This window comes from Rhipicephalus microplus, chromosome 1 (genome assembly GCF_043290135.1).
Source record: "Rhipicephalus microplus isolate Deutch F79 chromosome 1, USDA_Rmic, whole genome shotgun sequence".
In the NCBI taxonomy this organism is placed as follows: domain Eukaryota; kingdom Metazoa; phylum Arthropoda; class Arachnida; order Ixodida; family Ixodidae; genus Rhipicephalus; species Rhipicephalus microplus.
In genome coordinates, this window is record NC_134700.1 from 76,477,657 (window position 1) to 76,495,386 (window position 17,730).

Below are 17,730 nucleotides of genomic sequence, written 5' to 3' on the forward strand. Positions count from 1 at the left end.
GCCGAAGTCCCGAAAGTATTCAAGCGCGCACTTGCGTCGTTCTTTCTACGAAACGGTCTTCTACAAAAGAAAAAACTTTTCACCGCTTCGAGCTAAGTACCTCCTTGTGGTGCCTTCAGCTCTGCGACCAGAACTCCTGCAGGCCCTGCACGACGATCCGACGACAGGGCACCTCGGTGTTTCTCGCACGCTCGCGAGAATACAAGAAAGGTACTACAGACCGCGTCTTACCACTGACGTCACTCGTTATGTGAGGACATGCCGGGACTGTCAGCGACGCAAGACACTGCCGACAAGGCCAGCGAGACTTCTGCAGCCAATTGATCCACCTTGCCGACCTTTCCAGCAGATTCGTATGGACCTACTGGGGCCGTTCCCGACGTCGGCTTTCGGAAACAAGTGGATCGTGGTAGCTACCGACTACCTCACCCGCTACGCCGAGACAAAAACCCTGCCAAAAGGCAGTGCATCCGGGGTAGCTAAGTTCTTCGTCGAAAATATCGTCCTACGACACGGCGCCCCGGAAGTCCTTATCACCGACAGAGGAACGGCATTCACTGCCGACCTAACTCAAGCGATCTTGGCATACAGCCAAACAAACCACCGCCGGACGACAGCGTACCACCCACAGACCAACGGCCTCACCGAGTGGCTTAACAAGACGATCGCCGACATGCTGTCAATGTACGTCGATGTCGAACAGAAGACGTGGGACGCCATTCTTCCATATGTGACCTTCGCATACAACACGGCGGTGCAGGAGACGACGCAGATATCTCCATACAAATTGGTCTACGGAAGAAGCCTCTCAACGACACCGATCGCGACCTGAAGTCGTCCATGTCGCGCGCCTCAAGCCGTTTCATGCACGTTAACAAACTGAAACAGTGGTTTTTTGTATTATTGTTGTATCGTAATTTATTCATTGTACCTTAATCTTTAGTTAAAGCATCGGGACGATGCATTTTTCAGAGGGGGGCAATGCCACGTTCCATTTCCCAAGTTTTTGTTATCGTCCCAAAACACCACACAATTCTCAGCGCAAACCGCGCCTGCAGTTTTCGAGAAGTTTCCGGACTGTAGTGGATCATTTCGATATGAATCACGCCCACTGTGCGAACGGTACAGATTGTTCTGGAATCTACGCAACCGCCAGCGATAACGCTAGAACATTCGACGGCAAGAGTATAAATGCCGACGCGCTTCGCCGCTTGTCAGTTGTTGATCGAATGCCGACGCTCCGTTCGCCGCTATCAGTCCGAGACTGCTATCTGTGCAAGATTGCTGCTGTAATTGGACTTTCCATTGACCGGGCACAGGTTCGCCAAAATAAACAGTTAAATCCCAACACGAAGTCTCCTGTCTTCGGCCACGTCACGACCACGTGACAATAGGAAACGGGCTGCCACTGCCCTCTTGGGTGGTTACAGGAAGCAAGAGGGGTTTGCCTGCCATCACTCTTCTCGCATTCGGACAGCGCGACTTTTTACCCAAGCATGTCTCCATTAAGTAGTAGCAAGGTCCCGTAACTAGAGCTATGGAGAGCTGCCTACTGGGCGTGCCCGATATTAGCCACTCGAGAAAAGCCGTTCACGCTCCAAAAATAAGCGCACAGCCGCGCGCAGAAAGAGACGAAAAAGGAGTTGAATAACGTATAGTGTCACTTGTCTGTTCTGCATGGTTGACATACGAGAAGCAGAACCTAACAGGTGCTCTGCAGTGTGCTTGTGGCAGTTATCCAAATAGTTTAAAATTTTTACAGATCCCAAGTGCCTAGAGAATCAATTTTATGCGAAGGTTACGTATGGAAGGTGACTGTGTTGTAATTTTATTAGATGCCAAAGCAGCTCTTTGATAGCCTGTGTGACGCGGTCCACCCGTGTCTTGGTTCCAACGCGCCACACAGCAATCTCCTCGCCACAGGTGTTTGGGCAGTGCCAAGTAGGTCCCGCATTCTCTCGCAGTGTGCGGTGACGTCATTCTCTCTCTCGCCTGCCACGTGCTCGCCGCGTGTCACATCTATCTCGCATCACCGCCTCCACCACTCACAACGTGAACACTCTCGCCTCATTTACCTGTAATGGAGAGGACGCCGGAAAGCGAAGATCATTCGCCCACCAAACCAGTGCCGAAGCGATTTGGCTTAAGCCAGCCGTCACTAGCGTAGCGAGGTTAAGCAGAGACGACCGCGTTCGCGAATGGCGACGTCGTACCTGCAACACTGACGGAGCACGAGCCAGGAAAGCCAAATGCAAGCGTCGGCCGTGGAAGACCAACGACACCAACGGGGCCCGGAGTGAAAAACGGTGATCGCGTCTGTGCGCAACGCTGCTGCTTTGCATCCCATCAGGGTTCCTTTTGGGAAGATATCGCTAACTCATTGAGGAAATCTTTACGTAATAGAGCCAAATATATGTACAAATACACGCAAAGTCATCGGTTAAAAAGCCGCGTATGTTTTTTATCAGCAGTTTTTTTGCAGTTGGGTTATCAATGTCAAAAGCAACGTGCACATTAGCAATGCAAAAAGCAGTAAGCTCATATGAAGCGCTGGTGGGCACGAGGATGGTAGTCGCGGACACTGCTGACTGAATCAAATTCAGTGGAGGGGGCGCTAACCATTTGACGCTAACCCGTTGCGACGGCTCTATCACAGGCTGTATCATGTTGTATCGCGAAGCACGTATACAAGCCGCGTGCGTTTCTAAAGTATGAAAGTTATTTTCACTCCATGTCTAGGAAGAAGATGTCATTGTCAGTAAATTCACTAGCAGACGCATGGTTATGTTGTAGAACACCCGGCTGCCACATAAAGGACCCTGGTTCGATCGCCATCCGGACCCAGAAGTTTTTATTATTTATTTTACGTTGATTTTTCTCAAGTTTTTCGTCATGCACAAGATGATGAATTTTCGCTGTTTTTTTTCTGTTTAACGAGCTGTTTCACACTATCGCGTTAAAACTTAATCATTTGTGGTACGTACCCGTGAGCGGGTATGTGCGACACGTGCGGTGTTACTTGCATCTGATAAAACAAACCAGATTCTCATGAGAGAATATGATGAGATCTTTCCTCCGCAATTGAAACTTCAATCCCACAAGTTCTTAGGTAACAAGTTAGCAGAATTTCTGGTGCACACACAGACACGTAACATAATAACTACAGATGCATCTGTGAATGAGGAAAAGGCAGGCGTAGGAGTAGTCTCCCAATCATTGGGCTGGTCATTTACCGTTAGGCTACCCGATTGCACTCCGGTTGTTGAAGCGGAGCTCGTGGCAGACATCATGGCAATGTGAAAACTTCCGATGAATGAGAACAGAACAGTAATAATTACTGATTCGCTCTCGATATGCACAGCTCTTACAGCTTCTCATACCTCTCATGCTATCACGACGTTACAATCTTTAGTTGCGTCTCAGCTGAAGTACCTGAAATTAGTATGCGTCCGAGGTCACTGTGGGTTAACATTATTGAAATGGCTAACGCTTTAGCCCGCTCAGCACTAGATCTCTCAATGGTTAAGGTTCTCTCGATGGTAGAGTACTTCACCTCAATCAGATATAGAAGACTTGCTGTTCATACAGAGAGGATGGATGCAATAACCACTTGGAAAGAATATAATTATCTGAAATATTCTAGGAAGCCGCAGTGGAGCCTCTCTAAACAATCAAAAGTGGTGATCACCAGATTTCAATGACGCGTCCGCCCATTAAAATTTTGCTTGTACAGGGCTGGCCTGATGGTATCACGCCTCTGTAGATTCTGCGGAGAACTGGAAATTATTGCACAACACTTTTTCTCATGTTCAAAGTATTTTTCTATTAGAACTCAACTTGTCATTACTCCTCTTTAAAAAATAGGCACAACCTTACAGGTGGAAAATTTTTTGAAGCTTTGGTGGCTCAGGCTTGGGATACTGCCGCAGGAATGCCTTTGATGTCGCGTGTAATTTCATTATAACTACTCAAAGAGTACCATATTAATTTCGTATTTAAAATTCTTCGTGATTTCAATAAGGTAAAACCTAACTAATTTAAATAACAAGGTAAAGGCTAACTAAGATATAATACAACTAAAGACAACCACAGAAAGCTTAACAAGTCCAAGATAGAAGCAAGTAAGAGACGGTTAAAGTACCGCTGGCAGATAGGTAGGGATTAAGAACATAAATAGAGGGAAAAATCAGGCCCTTCTGCCTGAAGCGGCATAGAGACGAACCGTGAAAAATAGAATCGAGTTAATAGAAGTGCATAAGGCAATTGCCAGCATAAAAAGTTTTCTTTTAGTTTTTTTTCTTTTGGGCCAGCTTGCATGCATGCCACCGCCCCGTTAAGAAGTGGACACTCGTAGCATTCATCTTTCTATCCTTCTGGTCTATGTGTTCTGATAAAAGTCACTGTCACAGCATCTTTGAAATGTTTAAAAAAGTACTGACGTTTTCTGTGCCCTTTCAGAGCATTCCTTCTGTTTTCTTTCCTGTTCATAGTTAAGGGGAACTCTCTAAGGTACGTTTCCTTACCTTATCACAGTGAAAAACACTTTTCTTGTTATTCTATCGCGTGCATTGTACCTACACAACGTGTCCATCTTTTAGGAAACCTGATCAAAAATATTTTTTGTCCTTCAGAAGTAAATCATTGAACTATCAGCTAAGCACCGCTCCATAAGGAAGTTGATACTTTCCCAGGATCTCCGAGCAGTGCTTCAATATAAGAGAACCCTTTAAAATTTTTTTTACCTTTATGGCTAAAATTAGCAGTGATGATAATATTCACGGAGACTCCCCAAACTCGTTTTATGCGAGCAGATACTTTTCATGTTTCGACTACGTTAGTCACGCAAACGTGGCCACTGATTGCGAAAAGTATTCACACAGCTCTGCTGACCTCACATATTGCCTTATGCTTCTCTCGCTGCACTGCGAAAGCCGGAATTTTTTTAATCCTCCATCCTCGTAACTCATCAGGTATCCCTCTTTCCAGGGGCACTCGGGGGTTTCGTCATGCTCAGCCCCTAACCTGCAAAAAAAGAGAAGCATGACAGGGCTAAAACACAACTCACATAAAACGTGCTTGTTGCTTTAAGTTATACTTACGTGTGGCCAAGTTCGTGGGCAATTGTGTTAACACCAAGGTACCCGTAAGGTTTGTCTTCGCCCTCGCTTAATCCCAGGTGCGTGCAGACTGTGCCCAGTTTTGCGCGCCCTGAAAATATATGAAAATAAAATTGCGTCACAATACAGCATCAGCTATTCACCAGAAGATCTTCACTTTCGGGGCTAATAAGATAGTGTAGATGCATCCGTCACGGGACATCAGATTTAATCAGGTGACATCACAAACACGCACGCAAACGTGCTCACCCACAGAGCCCCCGACTATTTTAGAAGCTACCGCTATAGTCTGCTAGGAAAGGGGAATGTTCTTATCTGCAGCCGCTGCACCAATGCACATAAAGCGAAACCCAAACACGGTCATTCCGCTTGTGGCATGTGGCCGGTATAGTCTGCAATCTTTTTTATTCAGGAGTTGGGGGGCGGCTCAGACAAAGTAGTGCAGGGGTTCAATGCCTCCTTCCCACTCTAAAGGCCCTGGTTGACATCACAGCTGTAGATGTTGAGTTTTTTTAGTGTAACTTCTTATTCGTTCACTCATTCACAAAACTTTTTTAGTGCCCTGAAGCTCAGCCTTTTAAAGCCGAGGCGAGCCACATCCACGCCGGCACCATCAGGCCGGGCCTTATGGCGTCATCGTAGACCTTTTCTACTGCCCGCAGCTGGTCTTAATTAGACACTCCAGGCACCCACTTCTGCCAATAAAGCCACTGTTCTTCGGGGTCAGAGAGAATGAAGGGTGTTATAATTGTGGGTTTGATGGCATGCCACCACTTTAGGATTTCCTGTTTGTTGCAATGGTAGGGGTAGCCGAGAGCGGCGAGCAGTCGAACATACTTCACTGAAGCTTTCGCCTGGAGGCGGAATAGGGAGGCAATTAGTTTTGAAAACAGAAACAAGAAGAAGCGTTTACTATAGCAGGTTGTCGTTTGTACAGAGCCGGCCAGCGCGACGACGTCGACTGGTGAAAAATCCCCTAAACATGGGACCGGCCAACACCACCTAGATAAGTTCAGGCCTCTTCACTCCGGCGCGCCTTCGTGTGACGTCATTCAACTTTGCCCGAGCCTCTCACGCCAACACCACCTAGCTCACGCCGTACCAGCAGCGTTTCGGCGTGTCCGGGCATGTTGACAGGCAAGGAGGAGGGCGACCTCTCTCGAGAGAGCGAGCACCGTGGTAGCCCGTAGCTTTGCGGCAGAGCCGTAAGTTGTCCGAGTCTCCGACAGGTGGCGGCAGCCGTGACAATTATTTCACTCTGTCGTTGAACGAGACCACGCGGCCACGCCGTGCGCGCTGTTCCATGTTGCAGTCACCGCTTCCGCCGAATTTATTTTGTTGACGAATGTATCCTGAGACATGGGGCGGTGTTGTGTACCCAACTGTCGAGGGAACTATGACAATGGTCCGCAAGTCCGCTTGTTTTCTTTTCCGAGAGACGCTAAGCGAAGAGCGGAATGGCAGCGGGCTGTGCGACGGAGCGACGTCGACGTGAGGCTGTTGAAGGACCCCAAGGTAAGCTGCATCGAGCGTACCCCTTCAGAATTAACGAGATTTCTCGTAATTATCCCAGGAGATTCTAATTGGTGTTTTTTTTTGTTCCGGTCACGCACAGGTTTGCGAGCGTCACTTCAAGTCGGAACACCTGCGCACAACGTCAACGTATACGGACTGCGATGGACGAACCATTGAAGCTCCTATGAAGTTGACACGGCTGACTCCAGACGCCTTCCCAGCCATTTTTCCAGACTGCCCTTCGTATATCTCCGATTCGCGCACGTCGCGAGAAGAGCCTGAACTGAAAAGGAAGCGGGCTGAAAATGAGCTACTCCAGAAAGCCATACACGAGTCCCAAGCAGCGTTTGAAAAAGAAGAAACACAGTACAAACTTTGTAATCTGGATGAACTGATTTCTCGGGTTAACGAGTGTCCAAATAAGAAGTTTTGGTGTACAACAGCCTGCGAGACGTGCCTCATCGTCGCCCACATCGAACCGGCGTTGCAAACTCCGGAGATGCTTGTATCTGTGGTGGTTACAGAGGATCTGTCCGTTTCCGTGTATTTTAAGTGCGCTCCGTTGGTGTCGGATGATGTGTGCATTCCTGACGAAGTCCGTGATGTCCGTGTGCTGGACAACCTTCTAGACAGCGTGGAGCGATATTGTGAAAAGAAGGCCCGTCAACAGGAGGACAAGGTGGGAGGAGTGCTTAGGCTTGTTTTATCCTTGCTGGATGACATTTGTGATGATGAGCTGCATGATGATGAGAGGGCTGACGCACTAATCTTCCTGAAGGAGCAGTGCAAGCTGCTGACAAAGAAGAGTAATGGCGTGCGGTATTCTGCAGAGCTTTTAGTTTTTAGCAGTATATTGCACACAATTTCTCCACATGCTTGCAAGTTTTTTCGCCACAGCAACAAGCTTGTCTTGCCGCATGACACTACCATCAAGCGAGTTTGTGCTGCACATGATGTGAGCCCATCGAAAGAGCAGTGCGAAGAAGGTTTTCTGAGGTACATTAAGCGCAGAGCAACCATTCTGAAGCCTCATGAAAAAAATGTGACTGTCATGCTTGATGAAATACACCTGCAACAGTTTTTTGAATATTAAGGTGGCTGCCTAACAGGGTTTGCTGCGCATTGTGCGGAACCAGCAAAGACAGCGCACGTGTTCATGGTACAGTCTTTGCTTTCATCTTATAAAGATGTTGCTCATATCCTTCCGGTAACTCGTATCACAGCAACGGAGCTGCATGATGTTCTAAAGACACTAATCTTGAGGCATGAAAGTGCTGGTCTGCATGTTGTTGCGGTCGTAACAGATAACAATGCCATAAACAGGAAAATGATGTCTCTGTTTAGCGAGAAAAATGAGCCAGGGCTTGATTTTCCTCATCCTGCCAACCCGCAGCAGCCATTGTTTCATGTTGTGGACACTGTTCACTTGCTCAAGTGTATACGCAACAATTGGCTCAATCAGAAGGATGATGACAAGTCGTTTTTGTATCCTCCTTTTGAAAGCTGTGGAAGTGGTGAGGACCAAAAAGCTTCGTTTGCTTTTTTGAGGAAGCTGTACCAGAGTGAACAAAGCAAGCTTGCAAAGGTTGCCTATGGTCTGAGCTATAAAGCACATTATCCAAGCCACCTAGAGCGTCAAAATGTGAAATTGGTGTTGAAAGTTTTTAACAGCTTTGTGTCATCAACTTTGTCACTTGAAGCGCAGAAATTGCATTTGGCTGCACTGCAGGAAACGGCCTACTTTATTGATTTGATTGTCAGGTGGTGGAGCATTGTAAATGTTAAGACTCCAGAAAAGGGGCACAGACTACGTGATGTTTATCAGCAGCCTGTGAAGGATATGTCTTGTTTGCAAGTTCAGTACCTTGATCAGTTCATTACCTGGCTTGACAGGTGGAGCCGGAGGGGAACCACGGCTGGAGGTTTGACAAAAGAGACCCACTTTGCTCTCCGTCTAAGCACGTATTCATTGATTGAGCTGTCACGGTATTGCCTTGATGAGCTGGGCTTTAGGTACGTCCTTTTGGGGAAGTTTCAAACAGATTGCCTTGAGGCCAGGTTCGGGAAGTACCGTCAAATGTGTGGATCTCACTACAATGTGTCAATCACAGAAGTATTCGAAGCGGAGACAAAGATTCGCTTGCAGGACACTTTAAAGCTGGAAGACATGCCGCTGTCATTGGCACCTAAGGAACAGGAGCTTGATGCCGAGATGCTAATAGCAAAGTATGCCATCAAACTCACCCAAAGTGACCTGAAGGCATCACAAACTGACGTGCCTGCGTTGGCATACATTGCAGGCTATTGTGCGCATGCTGCAATTAAACGTCAGCCATGTGAGGATTGTCAGTCACAGCTCATGATCACTGACCGAGAACTGCAGCAAAGTGAGCACGTACTCATTGACAGCATGAGCAGAGGCGGCTTGAAGTTTCCGCAGCCTTTTGTTGTTAATGTTGTTCTTGGCACTAAGATAGTATTAGAGCACCTTGTCAGTAAGGAACAGGAGCAGCGGTTTCATGCAGAAGCCAACCAAAGGATGGTCCTCTTGAGCATCATGCAGTTCCTACTAAGCGACGGCGAGGAGTTGGACATGTGTGCAAGTGGCCACCATCCAGATACCGTACTCAAGAACATTCTAAAACCAGCTGTCAACACGCTTCTAAAAAACTATGTCGCTTGCAGGAATGACAGTGTCATGAAAGAAAAAGCCTGTACAAAGCAAAGAAAGTTGCTAACCCTACAGTAAACTTTGCTAGTGGCCCCTTCGCTAAAATATGAAGCAAGCTTTACTAATGGCTAGTTTTTTTAAGCTGGCCGGTTCGTATTTTCTTTTTGTCCCACAATGTGAATATGGCTTTGAATATGACTGTTCCAAATGCTAAATGTTTGTTCCTTGTGATACACTTTATACATTGTAATAAATACTCCAGTAGCTAGTTTCTTTCGTTCTAAGAGCAGTTGTGTTTTTCTGTTTGCCCCATAATGTGATTATGGCTGTGAATATGACTGTACCAGATGCTAAAAGTTTTTCACTGTGATAAATTTTGAAACATTATAACGAATAATCTAGCGCCTTGTTTTTTTTGCTTAATATTGTCAGTTTCGGTTTTTGTGTTGCACAATGTAGTCATAGATGTCAATATGACTGCTAAAAGCTGGAAGTTCGTATGTTCCTTGTGATACATGGTACTTACATTGTAATAAATATTTTGCCAGGTGCCCGGGACTTGTGTACGTTTCTTTTAAGTGCAATCTGAAGCAGTTACGTCCGCCAAGATGGAGCGGAACAGCACTATTTCATCTTGATGTGAAATAACGTTCGTTCAGAAATTTTATATTCTATGCCTATATCGCGGCAATGCAGAAATTAATGTTTTACTCATCTGTAGTGGCCGCCGCGCGGGAAGCGTCCGCGCCGCAGCGGCTCGCGCGCGCGCGCGTCGACGGGCCAGGTGCGTGACGTCACGGCGGCAGTGAAGAGGCCTGCCTGAACTTATCTAGGTGGTGTTGGACCGGCACGTTCTTAAATAACGTTTTGGTCTCCTCTACGAGACCAGTCCCGCGGTGCTTGGCGGAGGAGGGGAAGCTTCCCCGGAACGGCGCCGTGGCTCGGCGGAGGAGGCGACACTTTTCCCAGAACTGCACGGTTGCTTGCCGCCGTCTGCGTGGAAAGTGGCGCTTGGAGGGGGGAGAGTTTGCCAAAACTGCGTTAGTTCTCGTGGAAACAAGCGCTCCCGAACGAGGACCATACTTGTGGCATAACTGCTCCCCCGCCAACAGCAATGCATCCGGGGTGGTCTGCTCTCTCCGCCCGTGGTGACTTTCAGAGCCCTGCAGAGATCACTTGAACGACGGAGTCAAGCACAAAGCCAAACCACTCTGGCCAAAGCAAGCGCCCTCCAAATGCTGACCAAATCGCCAGACCAGCAGAAACGAAAATATTTTCTCGAGATATGGGTGAGCTAGTAAACATTGTCGGATCTCAGGAGGAAAACATAATGCCGACACACATTTACTTAATGTTAGTACATGACACTGCTTAACCAAATAAATCTTTTTTTTCGTGAGTGATTCTCGATTTTGAGTTAGGCAGATTGGGGACGATCGAAGCTGATGAGGTTAACTCAAACTGGCCCCGAAACTACAATTTAGAATATCAAGCACTGCTTCTTCGCCCACATTGGCGTCGCCTGCAAGCGTCAGATTGTCTAAGTTAACAAAGTTCGTCCTTTTACAAGTTCTCACTTCAATGCACACCGCCAACGACCATAAAAACAAGAGAAAATATGCTTGAAAAAGTAAGAAAATAACACTGAAAACCAAACTTGCGCGCGTTGCACAAAAGAAAGAGTAAAGTTGACTTACACCAACACGCATAATAGCACGTAATGCCAAACACAAAAAGTAATTTAAACAGGGGCTTTTACTCAGCCTTCTCTGTTAAAATAAAACACACTAACTGTTACCTTTCGAAATATGAAAACAAAATTAATCAAACAAGCATTGCAATGTGAGCTTCTTCGATGAGAACGAATGTAAAACTTGCAAACATTCAGACACATTCCTTGCTCAACCGCTGACGACAAGACTAGAAAAGTAATTTTCAAAACTGAATACAATAGCCATTCTTAGTAATGGTAAGATTGGGCTCCTCTCAGATGAACTCTGAGAAGTCACGTACTCCACAGCTTTCGAGGGATCTGGCCTTGACAAAGGCACAGTGAACAAAGCTGCTTCCGGAACTCGGTAGCAGCAACTTCTGACGTAAAGCCGCTTAAAGGCTGGTGCACACCGGTGACTAGCAGTGGTCGCGCGACCATTTGCGACTGGTCGCAACCAGTCGCGAACGGTCGCAAACGGTCGCAAAGCGACTGCGTTGGCCAGTCGCTTCTTGACCGATTTTTCAGTCGCGTGACTGCAGTCGCAAAGCTGCTTAACCAATCAGTGATGCTCAATTTTTTTCATTGCGCTGGCTTCCTGCCGCCAGATACAAACGAGTGCGTTCCTCTAGGTCTGTGGCACCATGGCCACCACGGAATACTTGGCTTGGAGATGGCGGGCCGCAGCAACTCGAGCAAATTGTCGAATTTACGTGGTGGCATTCGCAAGAAGCTAAACACCGTCAAAGTAAAGAGAAAAGAAATTGTGCACTGTCTTTTCCCCGTATTCGGAAACTTTTTTTTTGTCTTGAACTTGACTTGTCAGCGCATTCAACGCAGCGTGTTTGGAAGGCGTTTGTACTTCATGCCTTGGCAACGACTTAAGACTCCACGTTCGAGACGCATTTGTGCTGCATTGTAGGCTGTGGCAAGTCAAGGGAAATTTAAGGATGGTTTCTGAATAAGTACGACTCTCGGAAATACTCCTCGTCGTGTCAGCGCAACTCTGAAGGCAGGCGGCTTGCATGGCCGGTCAACTCCCGCGATCGAAAGGATGGTCACATCCACTACCGGCTTTTTTTTTTCTTTGGAGGCATCTGTGATGCCAGCGCTGACACCATGGCACAGTGCATCAGCACCATGAAATTGTCTTGTTCTTCGCTTGAATCGAACTTGACGCTGTTGGGAACGCTCTGCGAGAACGGACTTAGCTGGCGGCGATCAGCTAATCGCGCCGGTCTCAGGAGTTCTCGCTCATAACGAGATCCGGACGTGACTCTCCGGTTTTGCGACTTCCGGTCGCTCGCATGCAGCCTCTTTCGGTGTGAACATCAGTCGCTTTTTGGTCGCCAGTCGCGAATGGTCGCGCGACCGCGGCTAGTCGCCGGTGTGCACCAGCCTTTACTCGAACAAAGGGGCTGCCGGTGCTCCGATCATGAGTACCGGCAACGCGGCGGTTCAATCCATAGGTTCTTTACCCCGCCTGATTGAACCGTGACCATTTTGCCACGGCGGGGAACAACAGCCTGTGTGACAACTCAGGCGTAAGCGATGCTTCTTGTCGTGGTTGCCTGTACGCACCAATGAAAAAAGATGAGACCAGGCACAGATATCGGTGTCAGAATTTTCCTGAAAGTCAGTTTTTCTCAACACGCTTCCTGTCCAATATCAAACACCGCGACGATCTTCACTTCAAATATTTTATAGAGGACCCCTCCATACACCTAGCCTTGAACCTGGCGTCTCGAATGAAGACGTCATGGCAATTAACAGTGGCTTTAGCGCACTTGGCACCTGTCGTCTTTTCTGTGTTACGCTTTCGCCGATGGCTCATTTTGACGGAATGGTTAGGAATGCCGGCTGCTTCGACACAGCCAATTTTAAGTGCGCTGCCTTTGACAGGCACTGACAAAACTATAGACTGGTTAGCTAGCCTTTCTTCGGGCCCCTTGCGAGATGTCTCTGCTTGTGACAGTACGGGATTCCCGATGCCTTCCAAGCCAACAAGCACGCCGAAAGAGCTTTCGGTCTGTGGGGGTCTATCGCTGTCGTGGATAGCCCTTGTTCTCTAGTCTTCGAAGTCGGCCTCCTGCTCTCGTTGACGCGATTTATCCTGCTCAAGTGTGCTGCGAAGCGGCTCCGGCTCTAGCGCTTTATGATGCACCTCGGCGTCTTTAGCTACGCGATGGGCCTCGTCCCCTAAATTCTTGTGATGCACCTAAGCGTGTGGCTTTGTCCGACTCACTTCAGCGTCTTGTACCTTGTGACGGGCCTCAATGTCAGGCACCTCGCGACTGTTCTCAGCGTTTCGCTCTCTCTGACGCACTTCAGCGGCTTGTGTTTTGCGACGGGCCCCAGCTTCCACAGCTTTTTGTCATGCCTTATCTTTACGCGCTTCTCGACGCGCTTCTACTTCTACTGCTCTTCGGCGAGTCTCATTTTCGCGCGCTTCCACCTCCATCGCCTTACGCCGCATCTCATCTCACTCTCTCTGACGCACGTTGGCGTCCTGCGCTTAGCGATGGGCCTCAATTTCTAGCGCTTTGCTGCGCGCTTCAGTGCTGTACTTGTACTCTCGACTTTCGCAGTCGGCACGACTCAGGACAGCAAAGTGGCGGAACGAAGTCTCTTTACCCCTATCAAAGTCGTGCGCCTCCTAGGCAAATAAGCGCTCCAAAATGCTTGCGACTTTGCACTGAAGCAACGTGGCAAGCTTCTCCGACCATAAGTCTCGCCCAACACTAACATCGTCGCAGACCTTTTCGAAATAATTGAGAAAAGACACGATGTTATCGTTTATTCTGAAGAGTTCGAGTCGGTATTGTGCTCGCTGCCACTTAATGGCTTCAATTTTACGACAAAGCTCTTTCATTCTGAGAGCATGCTCTCTCCTTTTTTCGACTCTCCACAGCCTTCTATTGTACGTGCCTTTGAGCTTCGAGTCTTCACGGCTTTTCTCGGCCTTATACTTTTGCTCACAAATGAGCTCCCAAAACTCGTCAGCTTCCTCGGCCATCACATTCTCTGCCCGCATCACCACGAGTATTGCTTCCCTTGTTTTAGCGGACCCGGCGGAAATCCCAATGGCTCCACAAATTTCAAGGAGGTCCTGCACAAGGTACTGCTCCATCGCGATCTCGTCCCTCGTGAAGCTCTACTATGGATATAAACCGCACTCTAAAGCTAATCTCGTGGTTTAAAGTAGGTGAATATTGAACTATAGCCAACACAAAACACTCTGCTACCATTTGCCTGTGCTAGAGAGGTCTGGCGAAATGAACAGTGAGCGTTGGGCACTCACCCAACCAAAGTAGACGACGATGGCCCAAAGCGTGGCTGCCGTCGAACAGTGTCGTGGGTGTCTTCGGGCCTGCAAGAATCAGCTCCAACTTTCCAGCCGTTGAAGTCGGGGTAGCGGGTTGCAGGGCAGCGAAACGATATCACGGTGGTCGTCCTCGGCCTTCCAGGGATCCGATCCAACTTTTCAGTCGTTGAGATCGAGGTAGCGGGCCCCAGAGCAGCAAAACGTTGAGGACAGCGGTAGCGTATTCCACCGCTGCCACCACTGTTATAAAGTCGGGTTTGATGGCATCTAACCGCTGCCATCACTGTTCGGATTCCCTGTTTGTCGCAATGGTAGCGGTAGCCGAGAGTGGCGAGCAGTCGAACGGACTTCACTGAAGCTTTCGCCCGGCGGTGGAATAGGGAGGCAATCAGTTTTGAAAACAGCAACAAGAAGGAGCGTTTACTATCGCAGGTTGTCGTTTGTACAGAGCCAGCCAGCACGACGATGTCGGCTCGGGCAAAATCCCTTAAACATGGGGCCGCCACTGCCTTAAATAGGGTTTTGGCCTCCTCTACGAGACCATTCCCCAGGAACCTGGCGGAGAAGGTGAAGCTTTCCTCAGAACGGCACCATGCCCGGCGGAGGAGGCGACGCTTTGCCCGGAACTGCACGGTGGCTTGCCGCCGTCTGCGTGAAAGGTGGCGCTGGGAGGTGGGAGAGTTCGCCAAAACTGCGTTGGTTCTCGTGGGAACAAGCGCTCCCGAACGAGGACCATGCTTGTGGCATAACCAGGGATAGCCCGACAGTGTGTGTCTGATTGAATGACAGATAGCCATATAGCATGTGTCTGATTACTCGTCTTGAATTTCAATTTCAGAGTGAATTTTATTTAGAAAATATGCAGTGGGGTAAGTTCCGATTTGCAGTAAATGTAGCGTAACTGCCTGAGCTCTGTTGAACTTTAGGTGTGGCTGTGGTAATTTACTACGCCCCAAGTAATGTTTTTTGAAATGTCGTTGTTTGTGATTAATTGATATTTATGATCTCCATGAATGCTAGTGGGCATTGGCTGAGGTCTGACCGGAGATAATCGAGTCCTCGCTCCAGGTCATTCGTCACCTCGTCGAGGTTGACTTGAGTCTCGTGTACTTTTACCATATGTGCACGAAATTTACTATCGAATTCAAGTATCGAGAGCAATGACTTTGTTCATAAGTTTAATCATAGTCCCAGCGAAATCGTCCTTGTCAAAGCTCGTAATCGATACTTTGGAGTCACTATAAATATGCATGACCATTTTCTGTTCCAGATAGCGGAAACAATCGCAGCTTGATCCACCAACGTGGAGCACTTAGTGAGTACAGTAAGGGCATATCGTACCTATCTTTCGCTGTCAACCACAACAGCCGTGTAGGCCTCCTTGCTTTTAAACAGGATGCGTCTGCGAGGGCCACACATTGTCCTACCTGTTCAATTTCTTTCAATAGGGCTTTCGCTCTCGCTCTTCGCGTGCTAACATTATGTTCAGAATGCATGTTTTTTTGGCAGGGGAGTGGCTCTGATCACACTTCTAAGCTCAGTTCAACCTCGTATATGTGCAGGTTCTGTGATATATTGGGAACTGACCCAATCGATCTGAGTACCAGCCCATCCGCCCGTTTCTTCGTTAGTCTTTGCTATTGCACCAGCTGTTGCGCTTTGGCCATCTCTTTTATGGTATTGTGCACGCCACGGCTTATGAGTTTCTCGTTAGACGCACGTTTGGGTATACCTATGGCAGCCTTAGCATTGAATACCTTCCTGGTAATAGTGTTGAGCTTGTTCAGCTCAGCCTGCGACCATTGGAGAGACCTGTTACGTTAGTGAAGTGACAGAGGGCGAAGGTTTGTTGTAGCTTTTGGGCGCTGTTCTCACCAAGGTACCTTTGTCGGTTGGTGGATTGGATAAACTTTTATTGATTCACTTTAGTATTCTGAGGACTTCATCAGTTTTTTTTGAAAACCCTGAATGACAGTGAGTTTGTCACCTCCAGCTTCGATGCGGAAGCTTTAAACTTTAATGAAGCACCAACATCAAATTTCAAAATCGAGATGAGCCCTTCCTGTGATTTCTCAGTGTGCGTAGGTCGCGTTGAGCAAATTTCAATTGAATACATCGCACGGAAGTTATTTTATTTTGACAGGAAACGGCGAACGAGAATTTCTTGAAAATGAAGTGCCCTGCAATAATGACACTAGTGCTACGGGTTCGGTGTAATACATTCCACACATACCTTCCTGAGTGACGATGCGCTAGTAGCGATGACGTCTACAATCCGTGTGTTCTTATTGTGTCGCCATGGGGCGCCGAAGCCTGGAAACACATTCGCTCATCACGTCTGATATTTGTCGCACCACTTTGAATGAGTTCGTGAAATAATCAAGATGCAAACCATCCAAGATGCAACCCAAACCAAGATGCAAACCATGAGTGGGCGAGGCGGCAGCGTGCCTGCAACTATGCTGAACAAGCACGTCTTTTTCCTTGTGCAGATGCTGGTCGCCATTTCGTCCAGCCCTATGCCGGCATCCGATCAGGATTTCTGCCCAGCCGACGTTTCTCGTGCCCTATCTGGCGAAGTACACGGAAATTCAACATTCATGAACTACTGCAGTTTCATCGAACAACCAGGCGCCTCGTGTGCACTTGCGAGCCATGCCTTCACCTCCTTTCACGTGACGTCATCCGGCCCAGGACTTATATACTCGCCGCCACCCCTGCGCATCTTCAGTGGGCGAGGCGGCAGCGTGCCTGCAACTATGCTGAACAAGCACGTCTTTTTCCTTGTGCAGATGCTGGTCGCCATTTCGTCCAGCCCTATGCCGGCATCCGATCAGGATTTCTGCCCAGCCGACGTTTCTCGTGCCCTATCTGGCGAAGTACACGGAAATTCAACATTCATGAACTACTGCAGTTTCATCGAACAACCAGGCGCCTCGTGTGCACTTGCGAGCCATGCCTTCACCTCCTTTCACGTGACGTCATCCGGCCCAGGACTTATATACTCGCCGCCACCCCTGCGCATCTTCAGTGGGCGAGGCGGCAGCGTGCCTGCAACTATGCTGAACAAGCACGTCTTTTTCCTTGTGCAGATGCTGGTCGCCATTTCGTCCAGCCCTATGCCGGCATCCGATCAGGATTTCTGCCCAGCCGACGTTTCTCGTGCCCTATCTGGCGAAGTACACGGAAATTCAACATTCATGAACTACTGCAGTTTCATCGAACAACCAGGCGCCTCGTGTGCACTTGCGAGCCATGCCTTCACCTCCTTTCACGTGACGTCATCCGGCCCAGGACTTATATACTCGCCGCCACCCCTGCGCATCTTCAGTGGGCGAGGCGGCAGCGTGCCTGCAACTATGCTGAACAAGCACGTCTTTTTCCTTGTGCA

At 48.3% G+C, this 17,730-nt stretch overlaps 1 protein-coding gene across 2 annotated transcripts in view; it reads right to left on the reverse strand.

The window, feature by feature from the left end:
* Positions 1-17,730, reverse strand: part of LOC119178679 (venom metalloproteinase antarease-like TtrivMP_A) — a 369,468-nt gene that overhangs the window by 25,116 nt on the left and 326,622 nt on the right. For both annotated transcript variants that reach the window (XM_075881864.1, XM_037429911.2), the window contains 2 exons: positions 5,100-5,208; positions 4,891-5,022 (listed from right to left, as the gene is read on the reverse strand). In XM_075881864.1, the coding sequence (XP_075737979.1) occupies positions 4,891-5,022; positions 5,100-5,208 (241 nt within the window). The remainder of the gene's footprint in view (positions 1-4,890; positions 5,023-5,099; positions 5,209-17,730) is intronic.